This window comes from Scylla paramamosain, unplaced genomic scaffold (assembly GCF_035594125.1).
Source record: "Scylla paramamosain isolate STU-SP2022 unplaced genomic scaffold, ASM3559412v1 Contig1, whole genome shotgun sequence".
Taxonomy (NCBI): Eukaryota; Metazoa; Arthropoda; class Malacostraca; order Decapoda; family Portunidae; genus Scylla; species Scylla paramamosain.
The window spans coordinates 1832501-1845000 of record NW_026973666.1 but is presented as its reverse complement, the minus strand read 5'-3'; the positions used below and the strand labels follow the sequence as shown (position 1 = coordinate 1845000).

The following is a 12500-nucleotide window of genomic DNA, read 5'->3' as shown; positions in this document are numbered from 1 at the left end:
AAACTCATTTACACCGGATTAAAGCACTGCAACCTGGTTTATGATGGTTTATGGACTCGAATGGAAATGTGGGGAGCAATTTAAACAGATGGAAACAGATTGAAACAGCTTAGTCTTGTTGAGAGGATGATATTGAAAGGTTGAATGCTGAAGAGTGAAAATGAGAAGTGTGATACAAGCCTAGCTGTATAAACAAGGGTGGGTAGAGTGAGGGAGGGCTTGATCAGAGGAACGGACAAAGTAACGCGGGAAAAAAAAGAAAGAAAAAGAAAAGAAAAAAAGAGAGTGAATTGGTTCGGATACTTGGAAAGGAATAAACAGTGGAGGTGGATGAATACAGGATTAGGTGTTGTTGTTGTTGTTGTTGTTGTTGTTGTTTATTTTATTTATTTACCTATTTATCCATTTATTTATTCATCTACGTATTTATATATTTTTTTGCTTTTTGAATATCTAAATTACGTGGTTCAGAATAAGCAATTAGAATGAACAAGCACAATAAATAGCCAGAATGAATGAATAGAATAAATAACAGAACAAAATCAATAAATTACCAAAAGAATGATACAAAAAAAAAAAAAAAAATGAGCCGAATGAAGATTTGAGCCGAACGTGTTAGCCTAGCCGCTGGGCGTGGTCACGTGATCAGTGTCTGAATGACTTTAGTGGAGAGAGGAAGTATACGCCTTGCTGTCTGCCGCCCTTTACATGTAAGCACTGGCTGTATTCAAATAATTGTTGGTGTTTTCTTTATTGTTATTGTTGTGTATGCATGTGTACGTATACTTTGCTTTATTATTACTGTTACTTTTTATTGCGGTCATTGTGTAATTATGAGCGATGAAAATATATATTACTAATCAAAAAAACGATGTAAACAAGATTCAAAGGGTTAACAATTACAATGGGGCAATGAATAAGTTAAAAGAGTATATGATGGAGGTACCCAAGTGTCGTAAGAGATGTAACAAGGCCGCTAACAAGGTCATTCAGGTATTAACGTAAACAAAATAGATTAGTTAGAGATTATGATTGAAGGTTTAAGGTTTATAACAAAGCAATCGTCTCTCTCTCTCTCTCTCTCTCTCTCTCTCTCTCTCTCTCTCTCTCTCTCTCTCTCTCTCACCTGAGCATGGGAAGACAGGTGATCACGTCGCCAGTTCCCTTGCCCCTCTTATACGTAAACACACACTCCAGGTTTGCCCACACGCTGAAGCTGTGCGCGGCCGCTGGGCAGGCTGTGGTGGTGGTGATGGTGGTGGTGGTGAGGGTGAGAGGGTGAAAGGGTTGTTGTTGTTGATGTTTGTGGTGGTGAGTTGTTTTGCTTACTTATAAACTGAATCACTACTACTACTACTATTACTATGTTTATTATACGGTATACCTGTTGAATGTGTGTGTGTGTGTGTGTGTGTGTCCCTCCAGTTTCTTACCTATGTTCCTTGAATTCTGTATACTTTTAAATGGTTGTATCAGGGAGGGGTGCTGGGATGGTGTGTGTTAAAGGTGCAATATTCCACAACACTCCTCCACAACTACAACACTTTCTAAAGGCTGTTATTGGAGTGACGCGGCCTTTCAACAGTGTTTCTACTGATTCCCGTGACACATTAATAAGATTTCTACATTACTACTACTGCTACTACTACTGTTACTATTATATTCATCAACACCTAGTCTTACTACTACTACTACTACTACTACTACTACTACTACTACTACTACTACTACTACTACTACTACTTCCACCACCACCACCACCACCACCTATTACTACTACTACTTCTACTACTACTACTACTACTACTACTACTACTACTACTACTACTACTACTACTACTACTACTACTACTCACCCATGTTACAATTGATAGCCAAGGCCTCATAGAGAGTAGCAGTGACAGCGAGGAATCCTAACACACCGAGCAAAGACCTGAGAGAGAGAGAGAGAGAGAGAGAGAGAGAGAGAGAGAGAGAGAGAGAGAGAGAGAGAGAGAGAGAGAGAGAAATTTAATAAAGTCAAGACAATTAAAAGAGAAGAATGATATTGCAATTTCTTTCTTTCTTTCTTGTTCCATCACACACACACACACACACACACACACACACACACATACAACATGGCGGTCTGCTCGGGTGTGTAGTCGTTCAGCGTGTCGTCTCTGTGGTCTTGGCTGTGGCAATGCACCTCCACCACCTCCAGGTCGTCCTCCTGCAGCACCTCTTGAAGGGAAACCTGTGGGAAATATACAGGAGTTGTAGGCGAGGTGCTGGTCTCTTACAGTCTTCTACCGCTACTTTCACGCTAATTGCTCTTCTCATCTTACTAACTGCACATCTCCCCTCTTCTCGTGGCCTCCCTATACAAGACTTTCTAGTTTCTCTCACCACTATTCTGTCCACCTCCCCAATGCAAGAGTTAACCAGTATTCTCAGTCTTTCTTCTTTCTCTCACCACTATTCTGTCCACCTCCCTAATGCAAGAGTTAACCAGTATTTTCAGTCTTTCTTCTTTCTCTCACCACTATTCTGTCCACCTCCCCAATGCAAGAGTTAACCAGTATTCTCAGTCTTTCTTCTTTCTCTCACCACTATTATGTCCACCTCCCCAATGCAAGAGTTAACCAGTATTCTCAGTCTTTCTTCTTTCTCTCACCACTATTCTGTCCACCTCCCCAATGCAAGAGTTAACCAGTATTCTCAGTCTTTCATCCCTTTCTCTGGTAAACTCCTGAACTCCCTGCCTGCTTCTGTATTTCCTCCTTCCTGTGACTTGAACTCTGTCAGGAGGGAGGCTTCAACACACTTATCCTCCAATATTAGATGACCTTTGACCTTTCCGTGGGGACTGGCGCCTTAGTGGGATTTTTTTCTAGCTCTTTTGTTGCCCATGGCCAGCGCCCCTCTTACAAAAAGTACAAAAAATAGATAAATAGATAAAGACTATTGGGAAAATGAGAAATGTTGGAGAGAGAGAGAGAGAGAGAGATGCCACAAACAGCCATATTACTACTACTACTACTACTACTACTACTACTACCACCACCACCACCACCACCACTACTACTACTACTACGACATGCAGAAACAGTGAACGGTGAAAAGAAAAATCGTTTAAAAGAAAATAGATAAAATAAACAAATAAAGAAATAATAAATAGTAAATAAATAAATAAATAAATAAATAAAATAAATAAATGAATCAAAAATCTCTTGTCCTTTTTTTTTCAAAGGAAAGAGAGGAGGTTTTTTTTTCCCTCTATAGGTGAAAACTATGGAGGAGGAAACTGGAGGAGGAAAAATAATGGAGGAAAGGATGTGTTTTAAGTCTCCAGTGACGAGGGAAAGAGATAGTTTCAAATATCGTTTATTTTTTTATTTATCTTATTTATTTTATTTTATTTTGTTTATTTTTCTTATTATTTGTTATTGTTATTTTTTGTTTTACTGTTGCTTTTTTTCGAAAGAGAATATGAAGAATAAGTGAAGGAAAAATAGAGATAAAAGGAAATGGATGGAAGAAGAAAAGAGAAGAGAGAGAGAGAGAGAGAGAGAGAGAGAGAGAGAGAGAGAGAGAGAGAGAGAGAGAGAGAGAGAGAGGAGTTTTCTTACCGAGGGGAGGAAAAACGTGTCTCTCCACTCAAGGAGGGAAGAATTTTTCTCTCTCTCAAGGAGGAGGAGGAGGAGGAGGAGGAGGAGGAGGAGGAATGAGAGGAAAAGACATGGAGAGAAAATGGAAGCAAGAAAATGGAGGGAAGAAAGAGTGTGAGTACGAGAGAGAGAGAGAGAGAGAGAGAGAGAGAGAGAGAGAGAGAGAGAGAGAGAGAGAGAGAGAGAGAGAGAGAGAGAATAAAGACACTGACAAAACGAGTGAGAGGAAAAAATAAAAAAAGTTACTATTACAGAGAGAGAGAGAGAGAGAGAGAGAGAGAGAGAGAGAGAGAGAGAGAGATCACTCACATATGCAAAAAGCAATAATAGGAAGGAAGTGGTCAGCTGTCAGTCTATAATAGAGAGGTCAAGGAAGGAAGGAAGGAAGGAAGGAAGGAAGGAAAGGGAGCAGAGGGAGAAGAATAAATGAGAAAATAAACAAGAAAGAGAAAGACGGAGAGAGAGAGAATGAAAATGAAAATAAAAAAGGAATGCATGAATGAAGGAAAGGATGAAGGAGAAAGAGAAAAAAATAAGAAAAAGACGAGAAAATTATGAAATGAAGGAGAGGAAAGGAATGAAAGAATGAAGGAAAAGAAGGAAGAAGGAAGAGAAGGAAAGAAGAGATGAATGAAGAGATGGAAGGAAGGAGAGGAAATATAAGGAAGGAAGGAATGGGGAAGGGAGGAAGAAGGGAAGAAGGAAGGGAGGGAAAGGAAGAAAATAATGAAAGAGGACAAAAGGAAAAGGAAAGAAAAATGAAATTAAATAAGAAGGAAAAGCAGAATAGGAGATAGAAGGAAAATAACAAAAAAGAAGGAAAAGGAAAAAAAGGAAATAAAAACGAAAGAAAATAAAGAAAAAATAGATAAATGTAAAGAATTAGAAAAAAAGGAAAATAATGAAAAGATAAAAAAATGAATAAGAAAGAAAGGAAGAAGGGAAAACCAAGAAAATTAATGAAAAAAAGAAAAAAAGAGAAAGAAAGAAAAAAGGAAGGAAGGAAGGAAGGAAGGAAGAAGAAAAATAACAAGAAAGAGGAAGAAAAGATAAATAGAAGGAAGGAAGTGATGAAAGAAGGAATAAATGAAAGAAAGAAATCAATAAGAAAAAAAGAAAAGGAAGGAGGGAAAAGTAAAAAGATGAAAATATAAAAGAATAAAAAAATGAAGAAGAAGAAACAGGCAGTAAAAAACACAGAAGAGGAGAAAGAGGAGGAAGAGGAGGAGGAGGAGGAGAAGGAGGAGGAGGAGGAGGAGGAGGAGGAGGAGGAAGAAGAAGAGGAGACAACGACCTAAGAAAGAGAGGAAATGAGGAAAGAAAGGAGGGAAGGAAGGAAGGAAGGAAGGAAGGAAGGAAGGAAGGAAGGAAGGAGAGAGGGAGAGAGGGAGGGAGGGAAGGAGAGAGAGAGATCGTGTGGAGAGAAATATATGGAGGTATGGAGGAGGAGGAGGAGGAGGAGGAAGACCTTGACCTTGGAGAGAGAGAGAGAGAGAGAGAGAGAGAGAGAGAGAGAGAGAGAGAGAGAGAGAGAGAGAGAGAGAGAGAGAGAGAGAGAGAGAGTTCAATATCGTTGTAATTGAACATTTGTTTCGTATCTTTTGAGAGAGAGAGAGAGAGAGAGAGAGAGAGAGAGAGAGAGAGAGAGAGAGAGAGAGAGAGAGAGAGAGAGAGAGAGAAAATGCGAGTGAGAGGAGGAAAAAAAGACACTATTAGAGAGAGAGAGAGAGAGAGAGAGAGAGAGAGAGAGAGAGAGAGAGAGAGAGAGAGAGAGAGAGAGACCACCATCACCATCACCACCACCACTACCACTACTACCACCACCACCACCACCACCACCACCACCGCCACCTCCACCACCTCCACATCCTCCCTGGTGCAGGTGGAAGGAACACAGGTGCCATAAGAGAAAGGAAGAGGACTGCCCAGTGTTGCCAACGATACGCCGCTTCTCAGACTTGGCACCACTGCTTCTCCCTCCCGTGACGTGTTGGCGGGCCTCGGTCTGTCGGTAAGAGGAGGAGGAGGAGGAGGAGGAGGAGGAAGAGGAAGAGGAAGGAAGGAAGGAAGGAAGATATATAAATGGATAGATAGATTGATAGATAGATAGATAGATAGAGATAGAGAGAGAGAGAGAGAGGAGGAAGACGAAAGACAGGATTTAGGAGAGGAAAAGAAAGAAGGAAGAGGAGAAAAAGGGATAAAAGAGGGAAGATAAAGAGGAAAAAAGTAAATGTCAAGAGATTAAGAGGATTGGATGGAGAGGAAGAGGAGGAGGAGGAGGAGGAGGAGGAGGGTGTTGTTTGAATTGAGAAAGGAGGCGGAGGAGGCGGAGGAGGAGGAGGAGGTAAGAGAGACAGAATAAACAGGAAAGAAGGAGTTTAGGAGGAAGATAAAGGAGGAGGAGGAGGAGAAGACAGGAGGAATGAAGGAGGAAAGGGAGGGAAAAAGAATGAAAGGAAAAAATGGGAGAAGGAAGAAGAGGAGGAGGAGGAGGAGGAGGATTAAGAAGACGGAAGTAAAGGAGGAAAGGAAGAAAGAAGAGGAAAGAGAAGAATAAAGAAGGGAGGAAGAGAAAGAAGAAAATTTGTTACGTAATAATAATAATAATAATAATAATAATAATAATAATAATAATAATAAGAAGAAGAAGAAGAAAACAACAGCAACAACAACAACAACAACAACAACAACAACAACAACAACAACAACAACAACAGCAGCAATAATAATGACAAATTTCTCTTTTCACTTTAAACTGATCTAATATTTAAAGAGAGATTGAACTAATGAGATTATTAACACACACACACACACACACACACACACTCTCTCTCTCTCTCTCTCTCTCTCTCTCTCTCTCTCTCTCTCTCTCTCTCTCTCTCTCTCTCTCTCACTTGTAAAGGATGCTACAATAACGCCCTCTGTATTTCCGGGTCACATTGCCACTCGCGCCCTCCGCCTGGTACTCAGCCCGGATGTTAAGGCACTCTTCATACATGCCGGGCGCCCTCAGATTGCCAAAGAGGAACCCGTCAGGAAACTTGCCCCAAGAATCATACACTGCAAGATTAGGCAAGTGTTAGGTTCTTGGTCTGTCACGCCTAGGTCTGTCATTCTGCCCACGACTGTCTTCCAAGGCCACACAGATGAGTATCGGGGTTCTCAGGAGTGTTTCTGTTGTTGATTATGTAGAAATGTTAATCTGTCACTAGAACCGTAAAAACACCCTTAAGAACCTGTGTCACTTATTGTTTCTCCTGTTGATAATGTAGAAATGTTGTTAATCTGTCACTAGAACTGTAAAAACACCCTTAAAAACCTGTGTCACTTATTGTTTCTCCTGTTGATAATGTAGTAATCTTGTTAATCTGTCACTAGAACTGTAAAAACACCCTTAAAAACCTGTGTCACTTATTGTTTCTCCTGTTGATAATGTAGAAATGTTGTTAATCTGTTTTGTCCTTATTAGGTGGGTAGTGGTGGTGGTGGTGGTGGAGGTGGTGTGGGTAACTGTGTTGAAATGTGTGTTTTATGAGACAAATACACAGATGATGACAGGTGGGAATAGATAAATAAGAAAACAACAACACAAGGGCTGGTGCAGGAAGCCATCAGGCCTACACGTAGCTGTCCCTGTACAAAACACACCTGGCTGTTTCCACCTGTCTTCCCCACTACTACTACAACAACAACTACAACTACTACTACTACTACTACAACTACTACTACAATAACTACTACTACTACTACTAACAACAACAACAACAACAACAACAATAACTACTACTACTACTACTACTACTACTACATTTAAAGCTCCCTAAAAGAAGATTAAGTAGATTTATGGATAAGAATAAATTGTTTGTACAGGGGAAGTGTGGAAATTCCTTGTGTTTACTGGAGAAGGGTAGTGAAGGAGTGAAGTAATTTTCTCATTAATCTATATTGAAAAAAAAAATTGGTAATAATGAAATAAAAAGAGAATGTCAAAGGGAAAGTGAAAAGTTTAATAATACGAAAAATATCTTAAAATTTGGTTAATGAGAGAAAAAAATAATGAAAATAAAAAAAAGTAGAATAGCTAATTATTGTATTTTAATTTTTGATTTTGGAGGAAAAGTAAAAGAGAAAATAGATAAAGAGAAGTAAGAGTGACTGTGACAGAAGTAGTGTTTACCTGTGTTTGTTCGTGCGTGTGTTGTTTGTTTATTTGTGAAGTGGCGTGTATATAAACAAACACGAGAGAGAAAACAAATAGAAAAACACTACCACCGCCACCACCACCACCACCACCACCAACAACAACAACAACAACAACAACAACAACAAATTCTCTTCTATTTATCACTAGAGACGAAGAGTAAAAATAATAGAAGTAATGTTTGGGCGTGTCATTTCGTGCGTGTGGGTGTAAACAAACAAACAAACAAACAAACAAACAAACAAACAAACACATGAGGGGAAACTAATAAAAAAACACAATTTCTTGCCAAACACTTAAGAGAAGGAATGGCGGTGAAAAGCAGTGTTTGTTTGTGTGTTTGTTTATCACGAGTGGCGTGGGGTGTAAACAAACAAACAGACACGAGAGATAAATACTAATAGAAAAAAACAAACAAACAAACAAAAATCCTCACAAATTCATTAAAGACGAAGAAATATGTTGACTGAAGTAATGTTTGTTTGTTTGTGTTGTTTATCATTGAAGTGACGAATACACAAACACACGAGGGGAAAAAAATAAACAATAATTTTTTCCCAAACGATAAAAGGGAAAAAAATAAAGACAAAGTAGTTTTTTTTTGTTATTGTTTGTTTGTGTGTTCGTACATCAGTGACGTGACAGTGTAAACAAACAAACACGAGATAAAACTAATAGGAAAACAAACAAAATTCTCCCCCCATTCACTAACGGCCAAGAGTGAGGGTGTCAAGAAGTGCGTGTTTGTTCGTTCGTGTGTGTTTGTTTACCAGTAGAGTGGAGTGTGGGTGTAAACAAACAAACACGTGAGAGGCCGGAGATTAGGCCCACCACTTGACCTTGTGGGAAGAAAACCACGAATAATTATCAACTACAAGTGTTCGAAAGTGGTGGTAGTGTTCATTTTCATTTTGTTTCGTTCAAATTTGCAGTTTATCTTTTCTAATTTATGATTATCACCAATGTTTTATAGTTGCGTAAAGAAAATAAACGAACAATTATGAACTTGAAGGGTGATTGAAGTGGGGTAGTGTTCATTTTCATTTTGTTTCGTTCAGATTTGCTATGCTATTTCATAGCACTATTGTTATTGGATTTTTTTTTTTTTCGTATCATTAAAAGTTCAATCTTAACTTGTCTTTGAGTAGTGGTAATGTTCATTTTCCTTTGATTTCGTTCAGATTTGTATTGTTTTTTCTGTTTTTCTATGATTTTTACGTAACTTTTATTCGTTGTACAAAGAAAACCACAAAGTAAAGTGTTCGTTATATAAAGAAAACAAGGAAGTAACGAAGAATTCTGAAACTCAAGAGGCGTTGGAGTGGCGATAGTGTTCATTCTCTCTTAATTTCGTTCATAGTGATTTTTTAAAATTTCGCAATATTTTTTTCATAAGCAAAATTTTTATCGGTTAGTGAAGATTACAACGAAGAATTCTGAAACTCAAGAGGCGTTGGAGTGGCGATAATGTTCATTCTCTCTTAATTTCGTTCATAGTGATTATTTTTTATAATTTCGCAATATTTTTTTTCATAAGCAAAATTTTTATCGGTTAGTGAAAATTACAACGAAGAATTCTGAAAGTGGCGATAGTGTTCATATTCTCTCTCTCTCTCTCTCTCTCTCTCTCTCTCTCTCTCTCTCTCTCTCTCTCTCTCTCTCTCTCTATTTCGTTCAGTTACGCTGTGATTTTTTTGATTTTGCATATTTTATCAGTCGTAATCTAAATCTCAAGTTGTTTCTCGTTACATAAAGAAAAAAACGAAACAATGTGGTCTTCAAGAGAGATTAGAGGGGTGACTGTGTTCATTCTCTCTTGATTTCGTTCACTTATCCTGTTTTTTTTTTCTAATTGTTATCTTTATTGTTGTTGTTGTTGCTGTTGTTGTTGTTGTTGTGGTGGTGGTGGTGGTGATGGTAGTGGTGGTTGTTGTTGTTGTGGTTGTTGTTGTTGTTGTTGTTGTTGTTGTTGTTGTTGTTATTTTCTTCTTCTTCTTCTTCTTCTTCTTCTTCTTCTTCTTCTTCTTCTTCTTCTTCTTCTTCTTCTTCTTTTTCTTCTTCTTCTTCTTCTTCTTCTTCCTCTTCTTCTTCTTCTTCTTCTTCTTTGTGGCGTGAGTCTTGTTAATAATGGCGTGAGTCTTCATTATTCATTATTATCACTTCATTTATTTATATATTATTCATTTTAAATTATCTATTTATTTTGTTTTTTGAAGATTTAATTTTTTGAACTTTGCAATTTCTTTTCAGTGAATTTAACTTTTTATTTTTATTTTTGTTTAACTGTTTCTTTAATTATTCATGTTTGTTGACTTTCATTTTTTTATTTTATCATTGCCTTTTTAAAAATTTGCATGACATTTTTTTTGTAGAATTTTTTTTTTTTAGATGTATTTTTTTTTATATATTGTTAACTTTTTTCTAACTTCCTTCTCTACTCATCCACATTTCTTTACTTTTTTTCCTTAATTATCTGTCATTACTCAAATTTACCTCTATTTTCTTTTCTTCCTCCTATTTCTTACCTCATTCACTTTGTTTACTTTCTCCTTCCTTTATCTGTTTCTCTGCTCATTCACGTATGTTCCTTTTCTTCTTACTAGTCTATTTCTTTCCTCAAATTTACTTCTTTTCTTTCACTTCTATTTATTTCACCCACTCATCTCATCTTATCGCCTTTCTTTCCTTTCTCCTTCATTTATCTGTTTCTCTATTCATTCACATACGCTCTTTTTCTTCTTACTAATCTATTTCTTTCCTCAGATTTACTTCACTCCTTTCACTTCTATTTATTCACCCACTCATCTTGTCGCCTTTCTTTCCTTTCTCCTTCATTTATCTGTTTCTCTATTCATTCACATACGCTCTTTTTCTTCTTACTAATCTATTTCTTTCCTCAGATTTACTTCACTCCTTTCACTTCTATCTCTTCACTCATCTCATCTTGTCGCCTTTCTTCCCTTTCTCTTATCTCCTCTATCTCATATCTTTATCTTCCCAGACCAAGTGTGTGGTGCCCTTCTGAGGTCAGCATAGCGACAGAGACGAGTGTTGGTGATAATAGTGACAATAATAAGATAATTGTGACAGTGATGCTAACAGTGATGATAATGATGGTGGTGGTGGTGGTGGTAGCAGTGATAACGATAGTGGTGGTGGTAGTAATGGTAATGATGGTGGTAGTAGTGGTGAAAAGGAATGATAATGATGGTGATAGTAGTAGTAATAGAAGTGGCAATGATAATAGTAGCAATAATAAGGATAGTAGTAGTGGTAATAGTAGTAATAATAATAGTAACTGTAATAGGAGTGATTTTTTAAGGCATTCTATTTCTTTTTTTAAATTTTTTGTATGTTTATCTATATATTTAACTAGGTTTATTAGAAGACGCACCTCAATACTGAAAACTTGAACAAATAATGATAATAATAATAAACAAAAAGCAATGCAAGACTGATAAATAGATAAACAAAAACAATCATTGAAGCATAAATAAACAAAAAAATAATGCAATAAACAAAAACAAAGAAACATCAGTAAATTTGAAGAGAAGCGCAGGGCAATGAAAATCTATCCTTGTTTTGAATTTTTGGCCCCGTTGCGAAGAGTGAAGGGAGTGACGGTGGGCAGGGACTCATTAAGATAAGATACCTTTGTAGTAAACAAGACTTACTGGTAAACCCTTTTCACAACATACTACTTTCATTTCTCTTGTCAGTTAACCTTTTCCTGGTAAACCCTCTTCACAACATACTACTTTCATTTCTCTTGTCAGTTAACCTTTTCACTGCCAATCAAGTCCTAACCACGCTTATATCTTTGTAGTAGTCACTTGAACACGTATCTCTGTAGGTTGCCAAACATTAACCTAACCTAATATTCCCCTTTTCATTTATATTCGTCTAAACAAAAACAGAGGTCTTGGTGCCCACGAGAGATAGTCACAACAGGAGGAGGGTTAAACTCCCACTGTGATACAAGACGGCTGACACAACACAAGACATGCGTGAAAATTTTTACTAGTATCGATAAGAAAAATACGAAAAAAGAATATAATTTGCAACTTCTATCCAGTTTAAAGATTGTATGTATCTATAGGAGAAGTGAAGGTGTCTCAGGGTGATTAGTAATTAGGAAAAGGTGTACTGAATAGGAGTTAAAGGGTTGATAGTGATAAATTAAAGGTGTGAGGTTCGAGGAGCGTTGACACACCTATATTTAAACATAACTAGTAGCACCTCTGTCTGCTGCCACGCCTTCCACACAGAAATTAACGTGATTATGTCTATATTTCTCTTTTTTTTATTTAGTTTATTTAATACTATAACCCTTTGACTGTTACATGCTACACCTTTCTCTAATCACCGGTCACTCTGCAACACCCTTACTTGTTCTGCAGCCACGTCCAATCTCTACACAACTTAGAAAATGGAAAAATAGTCTTTCTCACCCATAACTTTCCTATAGATGCTTATAATTACTGTACACATTAATTCTGCTGCTATTAATTGTTTCCTGTCGTAGTGAAAGGGTTGAAGAAATCATACGCATACACTTCATTGAGAAAGTACACGCAGTTCAGATTAATATACATGTCTGTGATACGTAGTCTTCCTCTGTGTGAAGTTAGGCCTATGGAAAATTT

General features: G+C 37.4%; 1 protein-coding gene and 1 long non-coding RNA gene across 2 annotated transcripts in view; one reads left to right on the top strand and one right to left on the bottom strand.

Moving 5' to 3' along the window:
- Nucleotides 1-12500, bottom strand: part of LOC135095621 (uncharacterized) — a 20525-nt gene that overhangs the window by 3789 nt on the left and 4236 nt on the right. The window contains exons 2-6 of the mRNA XM_063996558.1: nucleotides 6548-6713; nucleotides 5511-5655; nucleotides 2118-2236; nucleotides 1857-1933; nucleotides 1127-1238 (exon numbers count right to left, since the gene is read on the bottom strand). Of these exons, the coding sequence (XP_063852628.1) occupies nucleotides 1127-1238; nucleotides 1857-1933; nucleotides 2118-2236; nucleotides 5511-5655; nucleotides 6548-6713 (619 nt within the window). The remainder of the gene's footprint in view (nucleotides 1-1126; nucleotides 1239-1856; nucleotides 1934-2117; nucleotides 2237-5510; nucleotides 5656-6547; nucleotides 6714-12500) is intronic.
- The window catches only part of LOC135095623 (uncharacterized), a 65862-nt gene continuing 53834 nt past the window's right edge, over nucleotides 473-12500 (top strand). Inside the window, exon 1 of the long non-coding RNA XR_010264458.1 lies at nucleotides 473-710. This is a non-coding gene — a long non-coding RNA (uncharacterized LOC135095623). The remainder of the gene's footprint in view (nucleotides 711-12500) is intronic.